The sequence below is a fragment of the Herpailurus yagouaroundi genome, unplaced genomic scaffold (genome assembly GCF_014898765.1).
Source record: "Herpailurus yagouaroundi ecotype Mexico unplaced genomic scaffold, PumYag 293, whole genome shotgun sequence".
In the NCBI taxonomy this organism is placed as follows: domain Eukaryota; kingdom Metazoa; phylum Chordata; class Mammalia; order Carnivora; family Felidae; genus Herpailurus; species Herpailurus yagouaroundi.
This window is the reverse complement of record NW_024412510.1, coordinates 90,348-104,418: the sequence shown is the minus strand read 5'-3', so window position 1 is coordinate 104,418 and position 14,071 is coordinate 90,348. Positions and strand designations below refer to the sequence as shown.

The following is a 14,071-nucleotide window of genomic DNA, read 5'->3' as shown; positions in this document are numbered from 1 at the left end:
CATGACCTGAGCCCAAGTCGGACGCTTAACTGACTGAGCCACCCAGGCGTCCCCTAAAGGGCTTTTTTGATGTTAATACCAATGGAAATTGCTTGGCAATATTGAGCAAGATACACATTTAAACAAGTGTAATTTACTTAAAAAAATTTTTTTAATGTTTATTTATTTTTGAGAGAGGAAGAGAGAGACAGAGAGAGAGAGAGGAAGAGGCAGAGAGAAGGGGAGACACAGAATCTGAAGGAGGCTCCAGGCTGTCAGCACAGAGCCCGACGCGGGACTCAAACCCACAAACCGCAAGATCATGACCTGAGCTGACATCAGGTTCTCAAGTGACTGAGCCACCCAGGCGCCCCTAAACAGCTATAGCTTATGAACAATCAAGCGATTTTCATTCTTTTTAAAGTGATTTTCATTCTAATTAGGCTCCTCCCCCTCTAACAAATCTAGGAACACAAGAATGGCAAATTTTGAATCTTAGCTTCTATGCACAAATTAGAACAGTAAACTCAGCAAGGACGACACAACTCAAATTGCACGGGAACCGGGGTGGTCGGGATGTGATTATGAACGTCTGGGACACAGGAAAGACCAAGTTCACGATTCCACTTTGTCACTCTGAGTGGCCTTATGACCAAACCAAAAGAACAGTCTCGCAAAACAAATACAGTTTTTGAACGAAGAGAAACTCCTCTGCAGCTATCAGCATTCCAAGAGGTTTGTAATACAACAATTCACACGCACGGGGGTGTTAGGCGGAGGACCGGGGCCCTCCAGACTGTATCGTGCAAAGGGAACACGGAGGTGCTTACGTGGTGGAGGAGTGTGAATTACGGATGCCCCAAAGCTGGCGAGGGGAACGTTTTATTCTTTTCTATGGAAAAGGCGTGGGTATCACATTCTCCAGCTACTTACCCGCCCCTACGTTTTCCAGTTGGTTGTTAATCAAAGTACGACATACACGCCGATTCAGAAATGACAGATATGGGTCCACAACCCAGCTTTAAACTCCGGGACGGTGGCGGGATGAACAGCCACCTATCTGCCAAGGTTTCCTTCTGTCCCTCTCAGCAGGTGCTGCCGGCTCACAGGACGGCTGCCCAGTGAAAACCCTGCACGCCCAAGCTCGTGTGCTCAGGACACTTCACAGGTGTCATCGCACGTTTCAGGAGAATTAAGTGCCACTGAGCACATCCATGGGGACAGCACATCTGTACGTGTGAGCTTACCTTATGCTGGGCCACACCACACGCACTCTTCCCTTTTTTTTTTTTTTCCTAATTTTTTTAATGTTTATTTTAGAGAGAAAGAGAGAGACAGACAGCATGAGCAGGGGAGGGGCAGAGAGAGAGGGAGACACAGAGTCCGAAGCAGCTCCAGGCTCGGAGCTGTCAGCCCACAGCCTGATGCAGGGCTTGAACTCTCGAAATGCAAGATCATGACCTGAGCTGAAGTTGGACACTTAACTGACTGAGCCACCTAGGTGCCCCCTTCCCTTTTCTGATGCCAATCTGTTTCTTTCTCCCCTCAGCTTTACAGAGATATAAGGGACATGGGACATCCTGTCAGTTCAAGGCGTACAATATGATGATCTGATACACACAGACACCGTGAAACAATTACCACAATCGGGTTGGTTAGGACCTCCATCACGTCATAGGGTTACGTTGATCTGGTGTGAGGAGAACGTTTACGGATTTAGTCTCTTAGGAACTTCCAAATATAACAATACACTACTGTGAACCATAGTCACCGTGCTGTACATTATGACCTATGTCTTTTTGCTACAATGAACTGCGAGCATAACTATCACGAAGCCCTGTGAACCCTCTTAGCGAATCGCAGTCTGAGGGTGGTCGTGGGACCCCCAGACCACCAACACAAAAGCACTGCTCACGTCCACGGCGAATAGGAAGCAGGAGCTGTTACCGTTTCGCAGGACTTCAAAAGTCCTTTTACCCGCTAGTGATATGGACAGATTATTCAGGTCTTCTTTATTTACTGTGTGATGAAACTAACAGTTGCCTTTATTATTTCTAAAGCAAAGGCTACCATTCCCTCAAAGAAACACTTGCCTTTACTGTTTCAGAAAGATCCTCTTTTTAAACAGGGACACACATTAGCAATGTAAAAGAGCCACTGCAGTCAAAATATATTTTTAGAGACTCAGCTGAACAATAAGCCCTGAACTTTTGTTTAAATTAAGATAGCTGAACCATTTTCAAATGATTTCCCGAATCTGTGCAAACGTGTCTTGCATAAGAAGGCATTCCACGGTTCGAAGAAACACAGCGGAGCCTACTGGATAATTTGTCAGCTGCCGGGATTACAGTGGGCAAAGCTGCTTAATCATTTCTGTAGACAGAATTCGTCACAAATATTAAGAGTAGCCCCCTTTGCCTGGTTATGTAACCTCTTCAAGGGGAGACCAAAAAAAAAAAAAAAAACAAAAAAAAAAAACTTAAAAAAAAAATCGGGTGGAAAGGCAGCCAGTCCCAACTATTTTATTATCTGCTGGAGAATGCTTTGGCAGACTTTTGCCTTCCTCGAGGGCAAAAATACCCTGGAAAACTTTAATAAAAGCAAGGACTGCATTTTGCTCATTGTTAAAAGTCTATCTGAGTTCTTTTTTTTTTTTTTTTAATTTTTTTTTTCAACATTTATTTATTTTTGGGACAGAGAGAGACAGAGCATGAACGGGGGAGGGGCAGAGAGAGAGAGGGAGACACAGAATCGGAAACAGGCTCCAGGCTCTGAGCCATCAGCCCAGAGCCCGACGCGGGGCTCGAACTCACGGACCGTGAGATCGTGACCTGGCTGAAGTCGGACGCTTAACCGACTGCGCCACCCAGGCGCCCCAAGTCTATCTGAGTTCTAAAGCAGAAGGAATCAAAATACAGCCCAAGAAGATAAAGTGTGAAGAAATGAGAATTCCATTTACACTCCATTTACTAATAAAAGCAGTCAGGGTGGGGGCGGGGCGCCTGGGTGGCTCAGTCGGTTAAGCATCCGACTTTGGCTCAGGTCATGATCTCACAGTTTGTGGGTTTGAGCCCCACGTTGCGCTCTGGGCCGATAGCTTGGGGCCTGGAGCCTGCTTTGGATTCTGTGTCTCCCTCTCTCTGCCCCTCCCCTGCATATGCTCTGTGTCTCTCTCTCTCTTTGGCTGTGACAACAGAGGGGTGGGGAGAGTTGTTGGCACCTAGTGAGTGGAGGCCAGGGAGGTGCCGGGTCCGATGCCAAACGGCCTCTCGTGACAATTACCCAGCACGAGCCAGCCAGGGAGGCAAGTCATACAATACCCACCCAAGTTTGCTGATTCCCAAGGATGCAACAATTTGAGCTGTGTAAGAGACAACTACTCTTCCCCTTCAGATGACTTTTCAGGATTCTGTTCCCAGAAGACTCGGAAGGTTTGTGTGGCCATCCAGTTTCAAACGACGATGGCCATTTTCCGAATCCGTCATACGAAAGAACGTCCCCGTCAAAGCCTGGGTCCACGGCGTGGCCAAATGACCTGCGCAATTTAATTAACACGTCTTCGCTGTCTCTCGATCATTGACCACCCTCTCTCTCTCTCTCTCTCTCTCTCTCTCTCTCTCTCTCTCTCTCACACACACACACACACACACACACACACACACACACACACACAACCGCAGATAATGGGAAGGGCAAAATGATGTTTTTGGTTTATTTTGGATGTTGATAATTTGGAAATACTGTGGAGTCAGGAAAAGCTGCCAAAATGGTCGAATCCCGTGTTCCGCGTCACCCTGCCTCTCCCCAGTGGTGACGTCTTATCTTGATGTACTACAATCTCAAAACCAACACGACTTCTTGTTGCCTGGTCACTAGACTGCAAACCTCCTGACCTCCACACGTGTGTCCACATGCACGATCACCGCCACGGTCGAGACCCAGAGCTTCTCCATCAGCACGAGAGAACTCCCCCAAACTACCCTTTTTGCTACGTCTACAGACTTGTCATTTTAAGTTCGGTAAGTAGAACCATCCAGAATGGGGCGTTCCGATACTGGCTTGTATGAGCCAGCACATCTCCCTGGTGAGGCATCCGGGCTGTGGCACGTACCCACAGCACATCCCTCCTCACTGCCGAGAGAGCCCTCAAGGTGGGCAGCTGCATACAGTCTGCTTAGCCAGCCGCCCGCCAGGGCACATCTGGGGACGTTCCAGGATACCGCTATTACGAATTCAGCTGCTATTTTCTGGTTTTTAACGAACTGGGTTTTGTCAGACAGCAATCCAGCTTACAAATGACAGTGTGTGTGCCAAGGACCCATTCCAAACTCCGCAGGGTTCTATTAAAAAGCCCTTCGGGGGTGCCTGGGTGGCTCGGTCGGTTAAGCATCTGACTCCCGGTTTGGGCTCAGGTCCTGATCGCACGGTGAGTGCAAGCCCTGCGTCGGGCTCTGCGCTGGCGACGTGGAGCCTGCTTGGGATTCTCTACCTCCTTCTATCTCTGCCCCCCCCCCACTCACGCTGTCTCTCTCGCTCTCCAATAATAAATAAACTTAAAAAGTCTTTAAAAGGCCCTCAAATGTGGTATCGTCAGTGTGGAATTCAAGTGGCTTCCCCACTTTCTGTTGAGATTCCAAACTCTGAAACAATCTATACATGAAACTTCTCACCTATAACATGGTGACTTATTACAAAATTGTGGTAAGATACACGTAACACAGAATGTACTGACTTTGCCATTTCTGAGTGCACAGGTCAGTGGCATTAAGTACTCTCACACTGCTTGCAAACACCCCGAGCGCACAACTCCAGAACCCTGTCATCTTCCCAGACTGTCCGCATGGAACACTAAGTCCCCACTCTGCCCTCTTGGCCCCCCCATAACCTGTGTCCTACTTTCCGTCTCTATGACTTTGACGGTTCAGATACCTCACGTTAGCAGACCATTAGCACAGTTATCGGTCTTGTGTCTGGCTTATGTCACTCGCCATCATGGCCTCAAAGTCCGTCCACTCTGTAGTAGGAGTCAGAATGACCCCCCCTCTGGTCAGGCTGAGTCACATTCTATAGTGTGCACACAGCACGTTCTGTTTATCTGTTCACCCCGTCCATGGACACGGGGGTTGCTTCCACAGTGATTTTCTAAAAGAGCATTCTGGGGCGCCTGGGTGGCTCAGCTGGTTGAACGTCAGAATCTTGCTTTCAGCTCAGACCATGATCTCACAGTTTGTGAGTTTGAGCCCCGCATTTGCGTTGATGGCACAAAAGTGGCTTGGGATTCTCTCCCTCCCTCCCTCTCTCTCAAAAATAAACAAACATTAAAAAAAAAGAGAACATACTACTGCACCCCTAAAGGGAGGAGCTCATCTCTACAGGAAGATAGCACATCTTCCCAGGACGTTCTCCAACACCCCTCCTGCTATAAGCTCATAAGCCTGAGATGCTGAGTGGGAACAGAAAGGACACCCAATATGAACTGCTCACTGTCTTTAACCAAACAAGATTCTAATAAAATTGGAATCCTGGCGCGCTCTCTTATCCAAACAGGCTTCTTTCCTGACCTGATCCCGGGAAGTGGCTGTGTGCACACGCATGATTTTTAAACGGCTCCATACTCTTTCTGGAAAGTAAAAGTTTTTCTGTATGTTTAGGACTGAACCATCTTTAGTTTTGTGCCGGGGCTCGCGGTTGAGAGAAAACGCCACCTAAGCAATATTCACTCTCCTCTCATGTCCTAACCACACTGACATCATAGACGGGCAGCGGGGACACAAAAGGGTGCCTGCCACCTGGCCAGGGAATCTTTATCATCGGTCTTGGCCTAGAAGCTCCATGAAATGAGTGAGAAATGGCATCTGAGTTCTACTGTCAACCTTGAAAGTCCGAGTACATAATAGTTCCCTTTCCTTCTTGGCTGACACACACCCTAAACTATGTAAGGACGATAAGCAAATAGAGAACCATGCGTATGTTACGTAAGTCAGAGGAAACACGCCTAATTCTACATAGCTAGTCAACACGTGTGCAGATACGGCTCTTGAGGAAAACAGAACCCGTCTAAGATGCAGTCTTTCATTGCAGGAAACCGTCAACGCTCCCGTCTGCATGGATTGTGACGTTAACGGAGACGAGAAACACGTATAATAAACCAGCCTCTCGATGACAAATCCTGACAAATCAGGAAAGAAGTTCCGTGTATAAGGAGTCTTCAATCCTATCTGAAACGCTTCAGAATGAAGAACGAAGTTCATCTTCCTGGTGATTTGTGATATCTATCCATGTTTTACCACCTACTGTGATGATAAGTTCCTTTTATTGTCTGAAATGTTTACAAGGACAGCCCTTGGGGCCGCGCGGCCTGCTACGGTAGCCGCAGGGACAAAAGGCTGTGTCACCTGCATTTCTCTTCCAACAGCAGAACCGCCACCGCGGTCGGCGACTGGTTCTGTGAAGCGTCTGCCCGTTCTCTGTGGCCCGTTCTCTGATGACGGTCACAAAACTCGAGGTGGGGAAATACCTGAATCCACACCTGGAGCGTGTCAGTGTCTGCCTTGCCCAGGGCCCCATCCGCAGGAACGCCGCTCTCTGCCCGGAAGCACGCACAGATGGACACACGCCCAGCCCAGACGCCCAGTCGTACCCACCGGCCGGCTGGCCGGGCTGCAGACTTTTCTATTTTTATGCGTGAAGTTACGATGCTGAAGGAGGAGAAGGTTGTGCACGGTGATGCTCTGTCACTCAGCAGTTCTGGGTGAAAGTCACTGGCGAAAACCGTTACCCCGTGCAGGTTCAAGAAGGCTACTTTAAAACCCAAAGAGGAAGCTTCACCTGTGTCCTGCACGTATGTCTGCCGGGGCTAATGTCCGTTTACCGGGTTTCCAGGTAGCCCTGCAGCCCTCATCAAATCTGTAAAACGACCGACGTTTCTCAAGTGCTTTGCTGCCCAGCGAGACAGAAAAGGACGCAGCAGCGGCTCCTGATAACCTTCAGCCTCCACTTAGCAAGGGGTCTGCAATCCCACACCTAGATTCTCACCCCAGAGAGACGAAAACCTACGTTCACACGAAAACACTGTATGCAGATGTCTCTGGTTGTTTCAGCCGTGATCGGGAAAAGCTGGGGACGACTCAAATGTTCTTCAACGAGAGACGGACAAGCCAACTGCTACGTGGTCTTAAAAAGGAACACTACTCACCACAGAGAACCACCGACCAGGGCATCCGACAGCGTGACCGAATCTCCCTTGTGTTACACGGACTCTGAAGGCTACACCCCCTACCATTTCATCGACACGACGTTCTCACGAAGGCAAAACTACGTGCACAGGAAACAGAGCGCTGGTCGCCAGGGGCTGTGGTGGGGAGACGGCTGGGTTACCAAGGGGCCCGGGGGACTTTTTGGGGGGGGATGGACTTTTCTCCGATCTCATTTGTACTGCTGTTTACGTGACCAGAAACGTTTGGCAAAAGGTGCAAACCTGTACTTTAGAAAGGGTGAATTTTAGCGCATGAAAACTAGGTCTCCGTTAAAAAAATAAAACAGGGGTGTCCGGGTGGCTCAGTCAGTCGAGTGGCTCAGTCGGTTTCATCTCGGAGAAAATATTTTCTTTACAATTTGGACTTTGGAATGAAGCAAAAGAGGAAACACTTATGCTTACAAGGACTCACTGAATTCTCCCACTTTCCACACGGAGCCGGAACACATGCCAGCCTCCCACACTGGGTTCAGAAAAAAGCAGGGGCAAACAAGCCCAGATTCATCCAGGATCTGGAGACGCTGCTCACAGAAGCCGGGGCAGCCTGAGACCCTCGCAGGGCTCGCTCCCTGCCTCTATCTGGCTCAGAGCGTGAAGCGGGCCTAGGGCTGGGTGGGACGGCGCCCCGCCATCATCTGTGTCTCCTACAATGGCCCAGACAGCAAGAGTGACCGCACGATTAACCACCACGAGGCAGAGGTCGGCGGAGTCTTACCCCTCGAAGCGGGACTGCCGTAAGTCAGGCAAAAGCTACCTTGTCCACTTGGGTGCTGTGGCTGACAATTCACGTTTCTCACTGCTTAACTTAAAAGCCCTCCTGACTGAGGAGGTACGCTTCACTTGGTGGTACGCTTCACTTGGTGAAGCGTCTCAGTCTTGCTTTTGGCTCACGTCACGATCTCGCGGTTCACAGGTTCGAGCCCCGAGTCGGGCTCTGCACTCACAGCTCACTGACAGCAAGGAGCCTGTTGGGGATTCTCGGTCTCCTTCTCTCTGCTCCTCCCCTGCTCACATTCTCTCTCTCTTCCAGAAATAAACATTTAAAAAGAAAAATTAAAAATAAGTAAATAAATAAAAGCCTTGCTTACCAACCAGCACTTTCATCCTTCAGGGAGCCCGGAAGCCACTACCGTGAGATGTCACAAACCAAGAGTATCTATTGAGTCCTTTCCTGGGCGAGGCCCCTGCTTCAGACAACTAACGACGGTAACAAGGCATCTCCGTCTGCCTTGACGGTCGTGGGATATTCCTCTGGGTCTGGAATCTACCTCCTCACTTCCAGGCGAGGGCCAGGGAAGATCTAAGAGGATCTCAATTCTGCCGCTCGTGGGCAGACAAATGAGGTAAGCCCATTTTGGGGACTCTTTCCCAAGTCTGAAGTCACGTGACCTGGATTCTCCCAACAAGGAAGGGATCATCTTCAATACACTGCCTTCCTGCCATCGGGGAGACAAATATTCCTTTGGGGATTCACAGCGTCCTCACCGATACAGAGGATCCAGGACAGAAGCTGCTAGAGACAGGAGGGCCAGGAACGCTGTCCACTGGCTCGGCACAGAGAAGGCGGGCTCTCCCCTGTGGCTCAGGTGGCCGGGACTAGGAGCAACCGTGGTTCGGGGAACTTGTCCCTCGCTGCACCCGTGAAGGTGGGCTGGAACCTGGTGGGTCTGTCCCCGTGCAGTGAGGCTAAGAGCACACAGACCAGAGAACTAGCTGTCTAGCTCACTGTAAAGCCATCCGCTGACCACCTCCTCCCTCCCTCCCCTGCACCCGCCTTCTTCCACACAAGGCCTAAGGATGGGACCCTGCTGCACGAGAGGGGTTCTCGGAAACAGAGAACCTCCTGGAGTCGTCTGGCAGGGAAAGCTGGATGGGTAGGTGCGGAGGAATGAGTCACCTATGTTCACACAGGACTTATTTTTGAGTTGCTGGAGGTACGTGGGGGAGAGCAGAGATGCCTGAAGGAGACGTATGCTCAAGGGGTGTGTTTTCTCCCCAACCATCCCCCCCCCGTTTTAATGTTTATTTATTTTTGAGAAAGAAAGAACATGAGCAGGGGAGGGGCAGAGAGAGGAGGAGACAGAGAATCTGAAGCAGGCTCTACGCTGCCAGCACAGAGCCCGACGTGGGGCTTGAACCCACAAACCATGAGATCGCGACCTGAGCCGAAGTCAGATGCTCGACCGGCTGAACCACCAGGCACCCCCAACGCCCCAACCCCGATTCTGCAGCTAGAAAGAAGACACTGGAAGGTTGAGAAGGTGCTCTCTGCACCTGATGGGCCCTCAATCAATACGTGCTTCATCAAATCTTTAGGATTTGAAATGAACATATAGAATGACCCCAAAAGGAACACTTGAATGTGGCATTTCTTCTCTCCCTGCTTTTGAACTTGTCCTTATGGGAGGACTCGGGTCAAGTCCAGGCCTTGTGGTCACGAAGCTCAAGCATGGCTTTCTTAAATACCCACGCGACATGTGGGACGGTCGATAAGGATTGTGACAGAGAGGACAGGCGTTCACAGTTGTGACATAAAATCCACCCCAGTGATATCCTATCCATCCCGTCCCCCAACTCCCTTCCTCGGTTGCCTGGTTACGGAAGCTTTGGCCACAAACAGGAGCCGCGTGTAAACACACACACGAAAAGGAAGTGTGGCCTTTCTGGGGCAGGGATGGTTTCTGTGTTTATGCAAAGAGGCCAGCAGCTCTCCTGCTGGAGTGCTTCGGGCCCCAGGGACCAGCCAACCCAGAACCCTCGCTCCGGGCCACACTTAGGTATCTCTCCCACACCGTTTATTCATGCTGAAGTTCAGCTCGAGGTTTTACCACATATTCTGACTGTATCTTCGTGCAGAGGGGTTTTAAAAGAAAGACATCTTGGGGGTGCCTGGGTGGCTCAGTCGGTTGAGCATCCGACTTTGGCTCAGGTCATGATCTCCCAGTTCATGGACCTGAGTCCCATGTTGGGCTCTGTGCTGACAGCTCAGAGCCTGGAGTCTGCTTCGGATTCTGTGTCTCCTTTTTCTCTGCCCCTCCCCTTCTCATGCTCTGTCTCTCTCTCTCAAAAGTAAATATACATTAAAAATTAAAAAAAAAAAAAAACAAAAACAAAGAAAGGCATCTCGAATTCAGAATTCAATGGTGGAAGTCGACAGGGAAGCACATGGCTCTGAGAGTGTATCTGCTGTGTCACAGGAGAGCACCTGTGCTCAGGTGAGCAATGCCCCACAATAAGGTAGGAGATCAGTACTAGTGACTTCCCCAATCCCCGGGGCTGAGGTCATACACGTTTTATCAATTTCTGTCACACTATGCCTGGGACCAGCTACTCCAAGTGACTCAATCTACATGGAGAAAGAGTGTGCACCTTCCATGGAAAGTGCTAGTTGGGGTCCCCAGGCACAGGTATCCAGGCTTGGACGGGGAGAGGGGTTTGTTCTATGATGCCACGTGTCCAGTGAACTCCAGTACTATGGCCCAGGTTAACCATTTTTGCACAGAAGGGGACGCTCGTGGGGGTAAATAACTTGTTCAAGGCTCAGAGCCTGAGCCACGTGGTCTGGATGCCACACCTTGCAGGCTGACTGAGGAAGAGCCAGGACCCAGGGGCTCACATGCCGCTTGCCCCTCACTCTTGTCCGTGTGTCTTTGGAAGGTGGAGGCTCAGGAACTGGTTTCCTTCTTGAAAGACCAAGTTGCGGAACATAAATGATAGGATATCAAGCGTAAAAGGCTCAAACACGTGCAAAACCAAGAGTTAGGGGCTGAATTGATCCCGCCCCAAATTCCTAAGTTAGTCCTAAGCCCTGGTCCACCTCAGAAAGTGACCTTATCCGGAAACACGGTCGCTGCAGATGTTATGCTAAGGTGGGTTTTAAATTTTTTTTTTAAACGTTTTATTTATTTTTGAGACAGAGAGAGACAGAGCATGAACAGGGGAGGGGCAGAGAGAGAGGGAGACACAGAATCGGAAGCAGGCTCCAGGCTCCGAGCCATCAGCCCAGAGCCTGACGCGGGGCTCGAACTCACGGACCGCGAGATCGTGACCTGAGCTGAAGTCGGACGCCTAACCGACTGAACCACCCAGGCGCCCCGCTAAGATGGGTTTTTATTGGACTACAGGGAGGCCCTAATCCAGGACGGCTGTTTCCAAAAGGAGAGAATCTCGGAAGGAAGATTTACAGAAAGGAGAAATCTGACCAATTTGGACAGGGGTGCAGGCACACAGGGAGAGGCCGCGTGACAACAAAGGCAAAGACGGCCAGCAAACCACCGGAAGCTGGGAGACAGGCATGGAACAGACTCCCTCGGCGGCTTCAGAAGGAACCAAGGCTGCCCACACCCTGATTTTGGACTTTGGTTCCCCAGAAACGTGAGACAACGTATTTCTGTTCAAGCCGCGCCGGTCCGTGGTACTTTGTTACAGCAGCCGGGGCAAACTAATACATCTGTACGCCCACTGCTTAGGAAGCCATCGCAGACACGGCAAGTGCAAAACCCAGGAGGGGCAGTTACCACTGAAGAGAGAGAGGGGACGACAGAGGAGGGTCGCACACAGGCGCCAACTCGCGTACCGGAAGGGGTAGGATGTCCTCCACGAACGTCGTCGTGTACGTCTCGAATGAAATATTTTAAAGTTCGGAAGACAATATTCATTTTAGAAATTCATTAAAAACCTAATAACGTGAATTTAAGAAGAATTCAGACTCTTGAGAATTCAAAACAAAGCACCCACAAGCAGCCCACGACACTGTGGTGAGGCTCCGCTGTGTGGGGCATCTGCGACATCGAGGAATGGGGGGGATCCACGCTCTGAGGCATCACAGGGCTCCTCAGAGGACTGTGGCTGGCCTGTGACAAAGCCAGGCCAGACCCCGGGCCCCGGGTGCTTGTCAGCCCCTCCCCTCCTCCCAGAGGATAGCAGACGCTACTCACAAGGTCCACTGTGTCCGCAGGGAACACGTATCTGCCCCGGTCTTTGCTTACTGCCGAGTAACATCTTGGTCCTAATCAGAAGTGCTGGAAGAAACCGGAACTACTCCTACGTTTTGGGAAACTGACAACGGTCCATTTGGGGGAGTGGTTCAGGGGCTCAACAGATCACTGGTTCCAAGTCTGAGAGGTTCACAGACAGACACATCGTGACGACAGACTAGTCCACAGACGCCCTCACCGTGCAGGAAGCCAAGCGCCGCTGCTCCCTCCGCTACCCCACTCTCGACGTCCATCCCAACTGCTCTTGACCTTAACTCCAATCTGATCTCATCCGGACAGAAATATCAAGGGAAGAAAAGAACGCGCTCCCCACCCCATCCCGGGAACGGGGCGGCCCCGGAGCCTTCTCTTTTTCAACTCTCTTAATAAGAACGTCGTTTGTTTGCTCTTCTTTTCCTACGGCCTGGTTTTCCGGCCCAACGGTTGGCAGACTTGCACGTGGCATGTTGAAGAGGACTCCCCTGCTGACAGACACCCAAGCCTCTTACCTGACTCCTGGAGGTAGCGATACACCAGGAAGTTCACCTCGTCGCTGGTTATGCTCATCTTAGCCTCACCTCGCGGAGACGAGGTCTTTACGATGCGGGAGCCGCCCTCTGTTAGACGACAGGAGAAAGTGGAGAGAGTGTTGAAACACTGCCTGTATTTGTGTCACTGCATCTCGCTGAGACAACTAAAGAAATAACACCCGTGATGTGACGTTATAACCATGAAGGTAATTATAACTTTGCAATAACAAATATCAATATAAACGCATCCAGGACGAAGGTTTCAAAAAATTAAAAAAACGAAAGAAGTGTTGGTGTACTTTACAAGGCTGGGAGGGTCAGGCACAAACCACACTGATGGGGACAAATTCAGGGCCAACAGATAATGGAAACAAAATCTGACTTATTTTTTTTTTAATTTTTTTTTTTAACATTTATTTATTTTTGAGACAGAGAGAGAGCATGAACAGGGGAGGGGCAGAGAGAGGGAGACACAGAATCCAAAACAGGCTCCAGGCTCTGAGCGGTCAGCACAGAGCCCAACGCGGGGCTCAAACTCACGGACTGTGAGATCACAACCTGAGCCAAAGTTGGACGCTTAACCGACCAAGCCACCCAGGCGCCCCCCGACTTATTTTTTTAATGCTTATTTATTTTGAGAGAGTGAGAGAGACAGGAAGAGAGAGAGCGCGTGCACACAGGAAGGGGCAGAGACTGAGAGCGAGCGAGCGAGCGAGCGAGCGAGAAGCCCAAGCAGATTCCGTGCTGCCAGCACAGAGCCCAACTTGGGGCTCAGTGTCACAACGGACTATGAGATCATGACCTGAGCTGAAACCAAGAGTCAGGCCCACTGAGCCCCCCAGACGCCCCACGAAGCCCAACTTTTTATTCAATAAAAATCACGTGTGTGCTGCGTACATGACAACGTACTTGGTAATGAGCATGACTGTGTTCCTGAGGTGCATTCTGATGGACGTGGTCAGATAGAACACTACACGCTTTTCCAGAGACACAGAAGATGCCTGAGCAGACTAGAAGTCATGTCAACACCCCTAGGGCAGGTAACCACATTGACTGGATCATACCTGTTGTTCTAGAAAAATGATTAATCAAAATACCCTTCACTTGCCGAGTTTAAGCGATAAGCTGATAGTCGCTCTGCGTATGGGCCCGTCCGTAGCACGGAGAAGGAAACCAATCGTGAATGAGGAGTAAAGGGTGCACGTCCACTTGACGTCATTTCTATGAAGAAGCCACATCTCGGGACACCGGCGCATGGACAAAGAGGAACCCCAACTTTTGTATGTTGTCACAGAGCTCACTGCATTGGTCTGGCAGAGACCTCCGGATAG

The 14,071-nt window shown here is 50.3% G+C and overlaps 1 protein-coding gene across 1 annotated transcript in view; it reads right to left on the bottom strand.

The window, feature by feature from the left end:
• Positions 1-14,071, bottom strand: part of LOC121021299 (F-box-like/WD repeat-containing protein TBL1X) — a 72,275-nt gene that overhangs the window by 43,895 nt on the left and 14,309 nt on the right. Inside the window, exon 2 of the mRNA XM_040461561.1 lies at positions 12,720-12,827. Coding sequence (XP_040317495.1) covers positions 12,720-12,777 — 58 coding nt within the window. The 5' untranslated portion in view covers positions 12,778-12,827. The remainder of the gene's footprint in view (positions 1-12,719; positions 12,828-14,071) is intronic.